Source organism: Xiphophorus hellerii, chromosome 1, assembly GCF_003331165.1.
Source record: "Xiphophorus hellerii strain 12219 chromosome 1, Xiphophorus_hellerii-4.1, whole genome shotgun sequence".
Lineage (NCBI taxonomy): Eukaryota > Metazoa > Chordata > Actinopteri > Cyprinodontiformes > Poeciliidae > Xiphophorus > Xiphophorus hellerii.
In genome coordinates this window covers 20537910-20553252 of record NC_045672.1, presented here as the reverse complement: position 1 = coordinate 20553252, position 15343 = coordinate 20537910, and the positions used below count along the sequence as shown (strand labels likewise).

The following is a 15343-nucleotide window of genomic DNA, read 5'->3' as shown; positions in this document are numbered from 1 at the left end:
AAAACCAAATAATTGGATTATATTATTCTATTAATATTGTTTTTACATATTTTAAATATTTTACATTTAAAATATTAATATTTTTCAGTGTAGAAGGTTTGTTGTTTACAACAACAAAAAACATTACGATAATCGTGAAATCTAAGCAGCATTAATTTGTGAATAGTGAAGTGTAAGTAAAGCAGGGTGTAAGTTTGGCAAAGATCTAATGTAAAAAAAAATAATAATAAAGAAACGTAATTTATTTACAATGTTCTGCTTTTTTTAATTCGAAGAATTATATAATACATTATTTGCGAAAATGTGCCAAATAGAAAAACAATTAACAAGAAATCCGGAAGTGATGAAGCAGAAGTGACGCAACAGGAACTTCAAAAACGTACACAACAAACATGGCGTCTCCCAGCGAGGCAGATGCGAATGTTTCACACGTGGAAAAAAAGAAAAAGGTATGAATTAATTTTATTCTTTGAGGGTTTTTTTTAATTAAACCCCATAATAGCTGCAAATTACCCCCTGCCAGTCCTGTTTCAGTGTTGAAATGAATGATTTAAACTGTATGTCGTTTTAAGCTAATGCTGTTAAACTGCCGCTCTTTGGTCATTTCCATCAGCCTCCAGTTCGTTACTGGCAGGAGACAGGAGGTAAAACGAAAGATGACAACAAAGCTGAAGGACAGCTTGAGCAACAGAAGGAGCAACAGACTCAGAGAGAAAAGAAAAGGAAGCGAGATGAACAGCCGGGCGGTGGAACGAAAGTCATATCGGGGGTAAGAGCATGAAAAACTGACTGAGATCCAGCCCATATAAGATCCTTTTATCATCAACGTGTGCAAAAAAGCTTCAAATAAATAGTTTTTGTTGTTACAGAAGGTGACATTATTAATAGTTGATGAAGAAGGATAACATTGTAACCAGTAGGCCCAGAATTGTTTGTACCTCCTGTCCTGTGGTTTTTTGTACTAAGATGTTGGCAACATATCCTGTAGACTGTGAAGTAAGTAAGTCAAAGCTTTTTGTCTAGTGCATCCCAAAAATGCTGGACAAGATCACGATCTGGGAAATTTGGTGGATAGGACAATTTCTCAAACCCAATGTTTCTCTCTTCCAAACTGTTACACTACAATGTTTGCACTGCTCAAGGAGTGCTGTCTCTCTGAGAGGATGTCTGGTCTGCAACAGCGCTCAAGTTGGTGGCATAACATTTACAGCAGGACTCAAGGTTTTCCATCACAACATTGTTCAAAGTATTACACTGCCTCTGGTAATCTGGTATTATTTTCATTAAATTGAATGGATGTGTGAAGGTGTTGCTTTTATTTCGACAATCATTTTCAAACTTAACCCAACAAATGGATATTATTGAATAGTTTCTTCTTTAAACGTTTTTTTCTTCGACTGAAGATCAAGTTAACCAGGCTTGAATAAAACTTCTAAATTATTTCTGTTACCTGGACATGGTTAGTTATTTTAGCCAAAAAGTAAACACTTAATTTTTGTGTGTGAGGCACATTTGCTGCTTCAACGTTGGATCATTTGACCAGATGTTTACACGGTTTTGTGCCTTTTGTTGAGAATACAGTAAAGTTTATGCAAAGTGGTTTTATTAACAGTGTCTTCTTTTCTTAATCAATCCTGTCTTGTTCTATCCTGCCATAAAGGTGTTCTAACTTCTGGGCTAAACTCTGTCTGTTGATAATCCCTTTTTACTTGATCAGTACTTTGAAGTTGTCTGGTTTGTTTGATTTACTCCATTGGCTTTTTGAGTAGTTTCCTGACTGGTCTCTTATTACCTGAGCTGCTTCATTTTCATCCTTAACGTGTGACATGCAGCTCCATCGTGTTTGAGAAAAACTTTATACTAACTTGTTCCTGGATATTTGGCAAGATTTGTCTTAGAACATGTTCAAGATGGGCATTACACTGGACATCTGCCTTTGCTTCTCCAGACAAGCCTTTTCCTAGATGCCCCCAAACAATCTGAAGGGGATTCATTGGAGAAAAATGTCTCTTCGTGGTCTTCTGCATTTCAATTCTGGTTCTTCCTGCAGAATATAAGTTAGTATTTAATATTTTCCTAGAATGAAGTGGCTTCTTTATGTCACTGGAGAACGAGTAACATTTCCAAGCACCATTCCTTTCTGGAGGAAACATTCTGCTTTTCTAATCAAGTCAGACTAACATGATAGATGGCTGAAATGATGACTGCAGATAATTTTTAACAGGGCTAAAATCTATTGCATATTAGGTTCATGTTTTTAAGTTAGCCTTCATTAACTTCACAACTAATTGCCTGTCATGTGATGTCTCTTTCTAGCAACTTAGAATAAATGCAAACCATAACAACCAAATCTCTAAAGTTTTCTTTAAAAAAAAAACAGTCAACAATCTCTGCTGGTCCTACTCTATATGTTGTTTATCCATATTTGTTATTTATTTATTGGTTTAATGGGCTTCCGTTGAAGGACAAAAACAGTTTAAAATGGTTTTTACAAATCTGCTTCTGGATTATTTAAGATGAGAGATTTAGTAACATTTCTATCTCAACAACAAGGTTTTATTAAGTTGCTTCTAGCCTGTGTCTGCTGTAGTTTCTTAATGATTTGACCACTTTATCATCTCTTGTCTTTTATGTCACATTAAACAAGTTTATACTGCAGACATAGACTGTCTGAGTGTATGGAATTTAGGTAATTAGCTAATACTTACCCAGGCAATTTTTTTTGCAATTTGCATAATGCATACAATAATATTACAGTAACAATTAATTTGCAATATACTGTGCAGCCGTAGTACATGGAAAGTAGCTAAGTAATTTATTATAATCTTGTTACTGACTGGCTGTTGTTATCAGTTTATTACGCAACTGTCCCATAAATATCATGGGATATTTATGGCGCTGGAAAAGCTACCAGTGATTGAAATTTACAATAAAGATTATGCCTAGCTGAACATCCTGAAACGCTGTTGTAGCAAAATGACTCTTTGTAATTAATTGTCTTTCAGAAATCCGACCCTTTCCCCGGGCCTGCTCCTATCCCGAAAGACAAGCTTGAGAAATTCAAGAGAAAAGGCAAAATTCAGAAGGTAAGCACCTTTGTGCACAAACTGTTTCCTCTTTGTACAGCTGGCTGTCCTTGTACCTCATCTCTGTACTTCTCTGGTGGCGTTTCAGCCTCATCAGCACCATTACAAGCTGAAGGACATCATCACTCGCTCAGAGGAAGCTTCAGAAATGGCCCAGAAACAAGCTGCTCGATTTGACTTCCTGCTGCCAGAAGACGCAGGGTAACTTTCTCTGAAAAAAATATGCACTATTTTGGAAAGAACTGCTGTATGAAGGCATTTAAATTTAAACCACTTCTCTGTCTGATGTCAGCTTTTTAGAAGGAGATGAAGATGAGGATACGTGCATGATCTCACAGGAGGATATCGCTGATGCTGTGGACATTACATCTGGAGCAAAGGTACAAAGGCTTTACATGAATTATTACTCTGATAAAAACTCAATGCAGAAGTAAAGTTCTTTTTTACATATAGAAGTTTGTAATAGATAACCATAATTAGTTTTTATACCATAACTCATCAAACCATTATGCTTGTTACTAAAAGACAATTTAACTTTATTCAATGAGAGGAAATGATTTAATAATTGTGTAAAATATAAGTAAAAATTTGAAATCATAAATAGCCATCATGCCAAAATATACTGTATAAATTTAATCTGAGGATCACTTGTATTAGAAGTCTAAAAATCTAAAAGAATAAATAAATTTTTTATTATAGATAGTTTGATTCTTTGTTTCTAACTGTTGTTTTGGTGTAAGAGTCACTAGGGGGCACTGGAGAGCTGGAAACTTTAATGGCAAAGAGACTTTTTGCACACAAACTAAACACCTACAAAACAATACACTGACTATCTGGTTTTAGTCACACAGTTAAAAACCAGATATTTGCATATTCTGCATAAAAAAGCACAACCTTTTTATCTCAGTCTGATATTAAATTAGCCTAAATGTTTCCTGTTTTAGGTCAGTTCTGATTAACATTATTTCTGTTTGTTAAATGTCAAAAAGACAAGTGAGTAATTTCTACTTTCTTCACATCCAGAAATGAACATGATTTAAGATTGCAATGCATTTAAAGAATTAAATGTAGCCATATGAGAATATAATGACTTTTTATGTTTCTTCACAACTTTCATGCTAATTAGAGGTACACGTGTGGTTTCCAATATTCCTAAAGAAGCAAGTGTTCCTTGCACTCACCTATGGTCCAAAGAAACAGAAATTAAAGTAGTTGGTCCTAATGAGCATCATTAAATTTGGAGGAGAAAGTTAAAAGCTTGCAAGTTCAAAAAGCGTGTTCGCCACAAGAGGGGATGGTGAACTTCACAACATAAATGGCATCATGAGAGAAGGACATCAGTGGAAATGCTAATGCACCATCTCATGTTAACCAGTAAGTTGGACACCGACTCAAAGCGTAGTCCCAAAATGTGTTAGAAAGTAGCTTGTGGTTGACACAGTCAGTGTTCTGGAGCAGTCGACCAAAACCCCTGACTTCTGACCCGTAGAAAATCTGTCAAGAGAGCTGAAAAAGTGTGTGAGCAAGGTGACCTACAAATTTGTTTCACCAGTGCTGACATACAGCAGTGAGAAATACGTGGGCGGACACCCAACATGTCTAGGTTACTTTCTGGAGATCTACCTAAATATCTGAATTTGAAGAAAGATTGAAATAATGTGAGCAATCTTAACTGACCTAAAACTATGAGAAAGCAAGCCATTTTCAGTTTATTTTTTACATTTATTTCTTTTCTTTAGTTTAATCAAACTGTTTCAATGCCATTTGCATTGTACAATACATTTTATTGCACCAAAACACATTTGGATAAAGGATGGTTCTCATTAAATTTTTCCCAGTCCTGCTAACTCTATTTTTTTTTTTTTTACTCTCTTTACAGTATTTTAATCTAAAACTGTGTCAGTTTGGTCCATATCGCCTGGATTACAGCAGAACAGGACGGTGAGTATCGACATGCATACTCGATGTTGGGCTTATGGTTTATGAGACATGATTTATGTTGCATGAACAGGGACAATAACAACAGGGCTGCTGGTAACATTTTAATTGTCAGCCTGGAGGTATTTATGATTCATATACACTTTTTTTCTTACAGTCACCACCATGATATTTTAAACTAAACAACTCAGCATCTTTTTAGATCAGTGTTTCATAATAATCATGAAACACTGATGACTGTGCTGCTGCTTTAAAAGCTCAAGCATGTTCAACTTTGAAATTTTGTTTGTTGTATTTATCACCTCAAAGCTCTTACAAGAGTAACAAATGTAATTTATATTCGGGAAAATGCAATTTTTTGCATATAAAATTATGATTGGACTACCTGTCCAATGTTGTGGAAATTCTTTTATAAAGGCTAGAGAAAACTGTTCAGAAATGTCCTTTATTCGAAGACAGAAGCAGATGAGCTGCAAATGAAAGCAGGGCCCTGAAAGTGAAGTTGCACACAACCTTTATACGGTATAGTACTTCACAGTTAACCACATCCTGTCTTTACACACACACAGATGCATAAAAACTTTCCCCAGGAACAGAAAAAACAACTTGATGCATAGAAACACTGTACAAACTGATGTCTGCTTGAACTCTTCTTCCTCGTTGTGGTTTTCACCCATGTTGTCTGTCCTTTCAGATGCATGTGCTTCTTGCACTATGTGCCATCATTTGCACATAGCACATTCTGCTATATGCAAAAATTTACAAAGGAAATAAAACAGATATGTCTATATACTGTATATGTCTTATGTTACGGCCCGGCTTGGATGGCCGCAACAAAAAAAATTATTTAAAAAAAAAAATAAATCAAATTTAGCATCCGTTTTTGTTTTTGTTTGTTTTTTGTTTTCCAGAAAGCTTTTTGGGGATTTTGAAAGTCATAATGCTCCCTTCGTCCTGATCAATGTTCATGATGTCATGTTGTTTTTGCTTCAGCCATCTGCTGCTGGGTGGAAGGAGAGGCCATGTAGCTTGTGTAGACTGGCAGTCCAAGCAGCTCATGTGTGAGCTAAACGTCATGGAGTCTGTCAATGATGTCAAGTAAGTTTAAAGAAAAAAACAAAAACATTTGCACTGTGCACAAATATTCACATTGTGTGTTTCCGAGTCTTACAGAGTTTGGTCTCTGTTTCTTTAGGTGGCTCCACACTGAACACATGTTTGCTGTCGCTCAGAAGAAGTGGCTCTACATCTACGACTCCAATGGGATAGAGCTGCACTGCATTCGTAAGTTTAACGACGTCTTACGAATGCAGTTCCTCCCGTACCACTTTCTCCTAGCTACAGCGGTGAGTTTAACCTCCTGCCCATCATTTTTTCAAGCTTTATATATTGGTTCTTGTCTGGATCAGTGTAGATTTTTTTTCCCTTTTTCTATTTTCTAAAGAAAAAATCTAATAAAGCTTAATAAATGTAGTGGATTTATGTTGGTTTATATTACATTCACCTACTTTATTTTTAATTTGCCAGAACAAACTTTTATCTTACAGGTGACCTATTTTCCTTCCTCCAACAGGTTATGAATTGTCTATAGGCTATACAAAACATGTATGTAAATTTTTTTGCACAAAATCATTCTTGGATAATGAGATTTTAGCCTGGTTAGTACTGCCTATTTTGAGCCCCATTCAGAATGAGCTGTTTTAGGGCCTCTTGTCACTTTAAATCCAACTGTGCTGCTGCTGGCCACGTCCCCCAACTCAACATTTAAACTTGCAAATGAAAATGGCTGCAAGCAGATGCACAATTATACAAACTTACAATGTTTGAAAAGCAGAAGTTGAGCCTCCTGTATAAACAACAAAAATGCAGCCAGTGGTTTGTGGATGATGGTCAACAACCCTCCTTCATCCATTGTACAGCACACACATCGGTAAAATCGGCTGACCAAACTTACTGTGGTGGGGTTTTTTTTAAAGCACTTGGGCTGTTTCTAGAAGCAGTGGAGATCCAACTGGAAGTAAAAACAAACATGCAAAATGTGGATTTTGTATTATATCCACCCTAAATATTTACCCATTAGGATTCATTTTGTCACTAAAATAAAGACACCAAAGTTAACCAAATGTGCTTTAAAGTGTAACTAACACTCCTCTGAAAGATAAGCCCTGACCCTGGAAAATTTTGGAAAATTCCAGCAAAGTGGGCGGAGCCAAGAAACATGGCTGAGTTGATGACTGAGCAGAGGATATGAGTGATAGGTATTTTTGTTTACCTAAATACCAAGAAAGAACCACAGACAACGTTTATGAGTTTTCAATCAAGCTTCTGCAGAAGGAGGAAGCATAGCAAACCACTTCTCCAAGGTGTTTACCATGCGTTCTGATTTCCTATAGCAGAGCCCATCTTTTTATTAAGAAAGGAGAAAGAAAGGGAGTCAGAATGAAATGTGGGAGAGTTATAAATCAAGGGGTGGCTATTCTGAAACAAGGAAGAACTACATTCTACACACAAGCAGTTCAAGGAGTATCCCAAGATAAGAAGCAGCTGCAGCTTCAAGGTTTGGGGAAAAGCAAAGTTCTGTCTTTCACACGGTTTAACAAATTCCTCCTCTCTGGGGTGTGAATACTAAACCTTTAAATGAAAAACAAACTGGTAACTACTTATGTAAGAATGATAACAAAACATAATTATTCTAACAATGAGTGTAGCTGTGATCAGGACGAAAGAAGCACTGTTTTTTACTTATCCACGTTGTCGCTATATTTATGACTTTTTCAGTTTCCTCTTTCTCAAAAACATTTAGTGATAAGGCTATGCTCACTAGAATGCTTAGAATTAAAAAAAATCAGCCTGGAAATGTATGGAGTTTTGTTATAGAAAATGTGTAGGAACATCCACTTCATTCCATTAAGACAGTTTCCCAATCATGGTGTAAACAAAGCCAGAGTTCTGAATCGTAAAAACGTAATCAGAGTCCTCGAATATTGACCGAAGAGTTTCATTAACTCAAAGCAGGCATTTGTGGTCAGAAGCCTCCTTCTGGGTTTTGAGTGTGTACTTCATATGTTCATCCACGTGTTCTTTATGGATTAAGCTGATTGGTTCTACCACTAAATGGTGTGGTTGAAGTTGAACCACCATTTTTACATCTTTTATCCATCTTGAGGGTAGTTACATAAACCATGAAAGGACAGCGGAGAAATGGGATTACAGAACAAGTGCAGTGACGTAGTGATACAGTATAAAACAAAGACCTTATCAGTAAAGTGACAGCAAAAGGATGAATGGTTGCCTTGAAATTTTCTATCTCTTTAGGAACGTCCGGCCCTTTTCTTACACTAGCCCTTCAGCACGTCATCACCACAATATTCCCCATAATGCTGTACATCCTTTAGGGGGATTATAGTTTGTATAGGCTCAACAAACACGCTGTTCCACCAGGTGCTTGCAAATTGCTGCTGACAGTAGTCTGGTGGCGCTATGTGGGGGAGGGCTGCTCTGTGGAGCTGGAGGTCTGATGAGGACTGAGAATAAGTGCTTCCTATCCACAAGCGTTTAGGCACACCCGAATGGCTGCCATGGGAGGTTCAAGGCTTTATCAAACATGCATGAATGATTCAAAGCAACACTCTTGGTATGTTTTTGATGATGCAATAACATTACAACATGAAGCTTAAAAAAGTTGATTTTGCATAATACCCCTCCCCCTCCTTACAAGTGCAGTACGTAGTTTTTACAAAATATGTTTCTTCCATATTTCATAAAACTGCCACCATGTCATGACAGTATGGTATGAGACAGATAATCTGTGAAAAAAAATCTATCTCCTCCCACTGCTACTATTGTAGTCTACAAAAAAAAGCACCCGGTCAAAAACAATCAATCACAGCCAGGAGGAGTGTGTTAGTTTTGTCAATCAACTTCGTGTACCCGCTTCTAAATTTGCTAATGGTGGAGACACAACTTACCTTTACAAAAGAAAAACTTTTTTCCGCTGTCATCGGTGGCCTTGCTAGGTAGCCTTAGCTTTTGTGGCTGGCTAAATTGTGGTGAACCAGCTTTAGCATAAGCAAAGAGTAACTTTTATTAAAAATATGTTTTGACATATTTGCTAAAACTGTCATTATGTCGTGACAGTATCATATAAAACAGATAATCTGTGAAAAAATCTAGCTCTTCTGGCATCTCCCGGTGATAACTGCAGAAGTGCAACACTTGATCAGAAACAACCAATCAGCCAGGAGGAGGGTCTTAGCCTCTGTCAATCATGCTTGTGTATGCACTACTCATACACCACATATACACGTTAGAGAAAAAATGAGTGTATCCATAGCAACACATGCAGGAAAATTAGAGTAAGTAAAAATTTATTTAATAAAACAAGATAGGGCTTTTTTTTGTTTTTCTTTTTGTTTTAAATAATAATAATTGAATTTCAATCTACGGGCTAGACTCACGTCAGATGCCAGAACCGAAGTCAAACTTATGTCGAATAAAACTGATTTTGAATGCGGTGTTTACACAGATGCTTTTCCAAATAGCCTGTCCCAAGTGTAGGGAGAAATATTTTCTGTGAACCTGCAGCATGTTTATTCATGCGCTGTGGAGCTTCCCTGCAGTAGATTACTCATACTTGACATTACTTATCGTCCCAAATGTGCAACATATTGTAAGCCTATTCATGTCCTCTTCAACTTTCTCACATTCAGCTTAGAAACGTGTTGTTGCGCTAAATCACAACAAACGTCATGCTTAGAACTTGTAAAGTGGCGTCAAATTACGAAGTCAAATTTCTTTTAAGTCATACTTGATCAATCAATCAATCAATTTTATAAAATTAACATAGTTATTTGATTGTGCTGTAAAATGGCACAATATGTCTGGAAAATACATAATACCTTGCCTTTAAGGAGATTCTTCAGATTAATTTTCTCTTGTGTAGGGGATGCATGATGACACATTATGCATCCCCTATTATACCAGAATTGGTCTCTAATGGATGTTTTTATTGGTTAGAACCCATTTATCCCCAAATTATTCTAGTTTGCTCATTCTTGCCTGCAGAGTGCAACGGGCTTCCTCCAGTACTTGGATGTGTCCATTGGAAAGGAGGTGGCAGCCATCTGTACCAAGACCGGCCGGCTTGATGTGATGTGCCAGAACCCTCACAATGCTGTCATCCACCTCGGCCACTCCAACGGCACAGTTACGCTTTGGTCACCCAATCAGAAAGAAGCCCTGGTCAAAATGCTCTGTCACCAAGGTGGCGTCCGTTCAGTTACTGTGGATAAAACTGGCACGTGAGTCACATGCAAGTTGCTAGATTTCTTATCGAAAAAATTTTGAATTAAAAGTTTGTAAATGCTTGTAACAATAGCTGCAGTAGAAATGGCATTTAATGCCTTCTTTTTGTGTTTAATACTTGTCGTGTTTATTCCTTCGTCATTTATATTTGACAGCTGTCTTTACAGAAAAATAAGTATTTTGCTTTGCCTTTATTGCCTCCAACAATTTGATGAAAATTGTTCAGCAAAAACACAAAAAACTGAGATGACAGTCAACACACCATCAGCATGTTAGTCTGCACTGTAACTGTTGGTAACTGTTCAGAAAGCAACCTTTCATGATGACTTTCAGGGCTTTTTTTGTGTCTTCCGGCAGATACATGATTACATCTGGAATGGATAAAAAAATGAAAGTCTTTGACATCAGAGCTTTCAAGCCCCTCAGGTCTTACTTCCTTCCTACTGGAGCTTCATGTTTGTCTCTGAGCCAGAGAGGACTGCTGTCTGCAGCCACAGGGGACATTGTTCAGGTGACTGTTTGCAAATCACCTACCGCAAAGATAGCGATCTGATTGCAAGGAAATGGGCCTTCACCATCTTGATGTGGGTCGGAAACTGCGGCGTTTTAAGAAGTGATCTGTGAAAGCTGCAGTGTGTAATTTTTATAAGAGATATGCTTTCAAATATTTGTCAAAACCACCACCGTCACTGTGTTGTGACAGCATAGAATGAGACAGATGATCTGTGAATAAATGACGCTCCTTTGCCTCCTCCAAGTGCTCCTACTGCCATCCGCAGAAATACATTGCAGATGGCAACCACACAACGAATAAAAGCCAAGAGGAGGGTTCTTTTTTTCTTTATTGATGCCTTGTAAATGTTTTTACAGAATTAAAATCTTTTTTTCCAAACTGCTACAATAATTTCTTAAAACAATAATTTGGTGTACAAGTTTTAATTTTTGTATGGCTTTTCTTTCTGTTCCACACCTGGTTAATATTATACATACCTCCTCTTGGTTTATTTATCTCTTTACATGTTGCAGGACAACTGCACTGTTATAGGCCCTAGTAATCATTAATCTCCTGGGATAATTTTGCTAGATATCTGAGGATTCCTCTTATCACAGTTGGTGGAGTTGATTTAAATATTTCTGTTTCCTGTTAGAGGAGCAGGATTATTTAGCAAGACGTTTTCAGAACTTGAATTTTCTTTTGTTTTAGAAAGTAATCTATAAATCCTTTCAGTGAATGTTGGTAACTTTTTTAGTCTCTCCCTCCAGGTTTACAGGGATGTGTGGAGCACACCAGTCACTAAACCCTACATGGCTCACCGGGTGCGAGGATCAGTTTGGGGACTTGGCTTTTGCCCCTTTGAGGATGTCCTTGGAGTTGGACATGGCGAGGGTTTCACCAGCATGCTCGTACCAGGTCAGCTCGTCTTTGTAGCTTTCAGTTAAACATAACCTCTGCAGTGTTTGAGCTTTTATGCACAAATGCTCTGAAGGCCTCAGGAAGCATTAAAACTTTTGACCAGAAAGTATTTGAATCCTAAAATCTGTTTTTGGAAGGGTATTGGAAGCATTGCAATGGGGTTTTGCATAATCTCTGTGATCAAACGACAAAAACATTATTGCCCATACTTCTACGTTCTTGTGAGCAAGGATGCATGTTTGCCTTCCATCCTAGAAAAATATATAGTTTTCTAGTATATCCTTCAGTTTTTTCTAGTATAAAGTTTCAATATCAATAAGAAAATGTAAAGACCAAACTTTGCACTAGTTTCTTTGCTTATTTGGTCTGTTGCAGCACAAAATAACTCTATAATGTTTTACCAATAGCATCGTAGTTAATTTACTTTGGATATAAATAGAAATATTGTTCTATTTTAATTTAAAAACTTTCCTAAAGTTGTTTGTTTACTGTGCTTTTGCCCTTTTTACGATCACAGGGGCTGGGGAGCCTAACTTTGACGGCCTGGATGCAAATCCATACCGCAGTGCAAAGCAGAGACAGGAGTGGGAGGTCAAGGCTCTGCTGGAGAAGATTCAGCCTGAACTCATTACGCTGGACCCCTCAGAGCTGGGTCATGTTGATCGTGCTACTTTTGAGCAGAGGCATCAAGACAGAGTCGAAGCTCTGGTCAGTTGGTAGACTTTTTTTTAGATGCAACTCTTGATATGATTTACTGCACTGAAGGTGTATAATGTGCAGTTTGTTAAAGCATAAGCCTTCTCTTTCAGGGCTTTGATCCTCTTGGCAAAGAGAAATTTGTTCCGAAACATAAGAAAAAAGGTCGCAGTTCTGCTGCTGGTATTGAAAGGCGGAAGAGGCAAGTGGCCCATGAGGACCAGAGGGTAAGCAGTTCCCTAAAGTTGACCCTGTAACATTTCCTCATTTTTCACAGTTATCAGTTGTTCATTATATTGTTCCATTGTTTGTTGTCTCTCTCCTCCCTTTACAGTTACTGGTATTTTATACTTTTAACATCAACCTATGTACATAAATCGTCAAACAGTGGAAAACAGAGTCTGGAACAACGTGGAAAGTTTTTATTGAGACTTTACCAGAATAGCTAGATTTAAATGACCTGCAAGTCAACTTCTGACTGCAGCTGGTTGCACCTACTTTTAATTGTGGGGTATAGGAGTAAAGGGGGAGAATACAAATGCATGCCACATGTTTCAGATTTTTATATACCACTTCACAATTATGCACTACTTTGTGTTGATCACAGTGAAAGACATTACAATTTGTGATTGTAATTCAACAAATGTAGAAAAACTTTAAGAGTTGGGTATATTTTTAAAGCTGCTGTATCTAGATGTGTCCCAAATAATTTTTTACTATGTTACATTGTGTTAAAGAAAGGCCTCACATCTGTTTCTTTGTCAACAACCTTAGATATGGGAGCTGAGGTATGGGAATTTTAGTCTGATTAAGAGGCTTATTCCTCTTAATCTAACAGGACCCTTCAAACAATATTACATTTCTTATTCATTATCAAAGGATAATTTTTGTGATCACCTTTTTTTGTAGATGTTGTTCATGTCATTAAAACCACCTCCAGAGTGTGTATAATCCTTTATGCTTGCTGGCTGTTGCAGGACGTTATCAGAAAAACTGTGGAGGACAGAATGAAACTGGAGGAAGATCGAAACAGGATGAAGGAGAAGAAAGCAGCACTGTCTGGAAAAAGATCTGCTCTGGACAGATTCAAAAAATAGAAAAGGACTCTTTGTGCAACTCAAACGCAGTGACGTTCAGTGGGCGGGATCTTTGACCTTCATGTTGAAACTCTTTTTTTAGGACTCAGTGGTCTGCTGGGACATCGAAAGCAGAAGTTCTTGTTGTTGTGGACAGCTACAGGGTGGAACATCCTGCCTGGGTTCTGAGGGGAAACAGTTCATAAAATCAATGTTGAGAGCACCGGTTGGTCTGTTCCACTTATTGACTGTAGCCTGAAGCAGATCCTGTTTGTGATCATGTAGTGGATGACAGCAGTCACCCATATTCTTCTTTTAGTACTAATAAAAACTTTCCCTGCATGTTTGACCTTGTCAATTCTTTTGCTGAGATAATTTGTTTCATATTTTTATAGAAACAAAATGAGCAGACTGTTGTGCAGTGTTACGTCACAACAACTTAAAATGATGAATTCAAGAAAATAACGACGTTCAAGGAAATGATACTGTAAATCCATTTAAATTCCCAAATGTCTTTTGGATTCTGTTTAAATATTATAAAACAGGCACCTAAAACTTCCTTTAGATTTTTGACAGAAAATTATCAAATTGTAAGCTTCTTCAGTTAAGTCCAACATGATTCAAACTTCTGGAAGATTTAGAAGAACTTTGTATCTGTTAGGAAATGAGACAGGCATGTTAAAAGACTTCTGAAGTAGGCAGTATCAAAATAGCATAGCTGTTTTTATTCAAATTTTGCTAAAAATAAATAAATTTGCATGTCAAAGAAACATTTCTACCCTCATCACTGACAAATTGAAAACGTTTTTTGTCTTTAGTAATCAAAACCTTATAACGGCTGACATGTTTTTTGCATGTCTGTGTTGGTATGTTGAACTTCTGCCTATGGTGATGAATTCCAAGTCTTTTTAGTTTGGAAGGTCTCCCTTCCATAATGCTAATTTTAAGCTCCCTCCACAGATTCTCCATCAGATATGATTTCTATCTGGGCCACTCGAAAATGTTAATACTGCCAGTGAGAAGAATTAAATTATGAGAACTTTAATCTAAACCTGCCAGGGGTATGAATAACCCTGGGCAAGTTACTTTGGTTGCTTTCATTACTGAAGCGTCTCTGACAGGTAAACAAACATGTTTCACCACCTTGCTCAAATGCTTTGAAAGCAAAAGCTGTACAGTTGTCTGCTTGGATCAGTGAAAATGAGTAAATGTTTGTTGTCTGACTCAGAGGAGTCATAACAAGTTTTGCATGTTGTATTTTCCTGTACAGTTCTGAACCAGAACCACGCCTGCCTGTTCATAGAAAGGAAACCTTTCAAACTTATGTTGTATAAATTGTAGTTTCTCATAATCTCTGCCCTTTTAGGGAGTTGCTGATTTTTTTAATTTTTAATTTTTTTTATAAAATGCTTCCTCTCATTGAAACCTACAAGTATGTCCTGGTAAACCACATGACAGTTTCAACATAGTGAGGAATTGAAGGCGGAAGAAACTCTTAAAATAACATTGTCTGTCTGGCACTTGTGACACATTTAATCATTGACACATATATACTGTATATATATATACAGTATATATCTCTCTCTCTCTCTCTCTCTCTCTCTCTCTCTATATATATATATATATATATATATATATATATATATATATATATATATATATATATAATGTATATTATATATATATATATACAGTACAGACCAAAAGTTTGGACGCACCTTCTAATTCAATGGGTTTTCTTTCTTTTCATGACTATTTATAAGGCAAGAAATCCCACTTATTAACCTGACAGGGCACACCTATGAAGTGAAAACCATTTCAGGTGACTA

The 15343-nt window shown here is 37.0% G+C and overlaps 1 protein-coding gene across 1 annotated transcript; it reads left to right on the top strand.

Moving 5' to 3' along the window:
* The first annotated feature begins 107 nt into the window (after positions 1–107).
* Positions 108–13858, top strand: wdr46 (WD repeat domain 46). Its single transcript, XM_032576968.1, has 14 exons — positions 108–449; positions 614–769; positions 3006–3086; positions 3175–3287; positions 3379–3466; positions 4966–5027; positions 6018–6122; positions 6220–6370; positions 10089–10324; positions 10686–10839; positions 11592–11739; positions 12260–12450; positions 12552–12665; positions 13416–13858. Exons 1-14 carry the CDS (start codon positions 393–395, stop codon positions 13533–13535), a joined length of 1776 nt encoding a protein of 591 aa, XP_032432859.1. The 5' UTR covers positions 108–392; the 3' UTR covers positions 13536–13858.
* The last annotated feature ends 1485 nt before the right edge of the window (positions 13859–15343 follow it).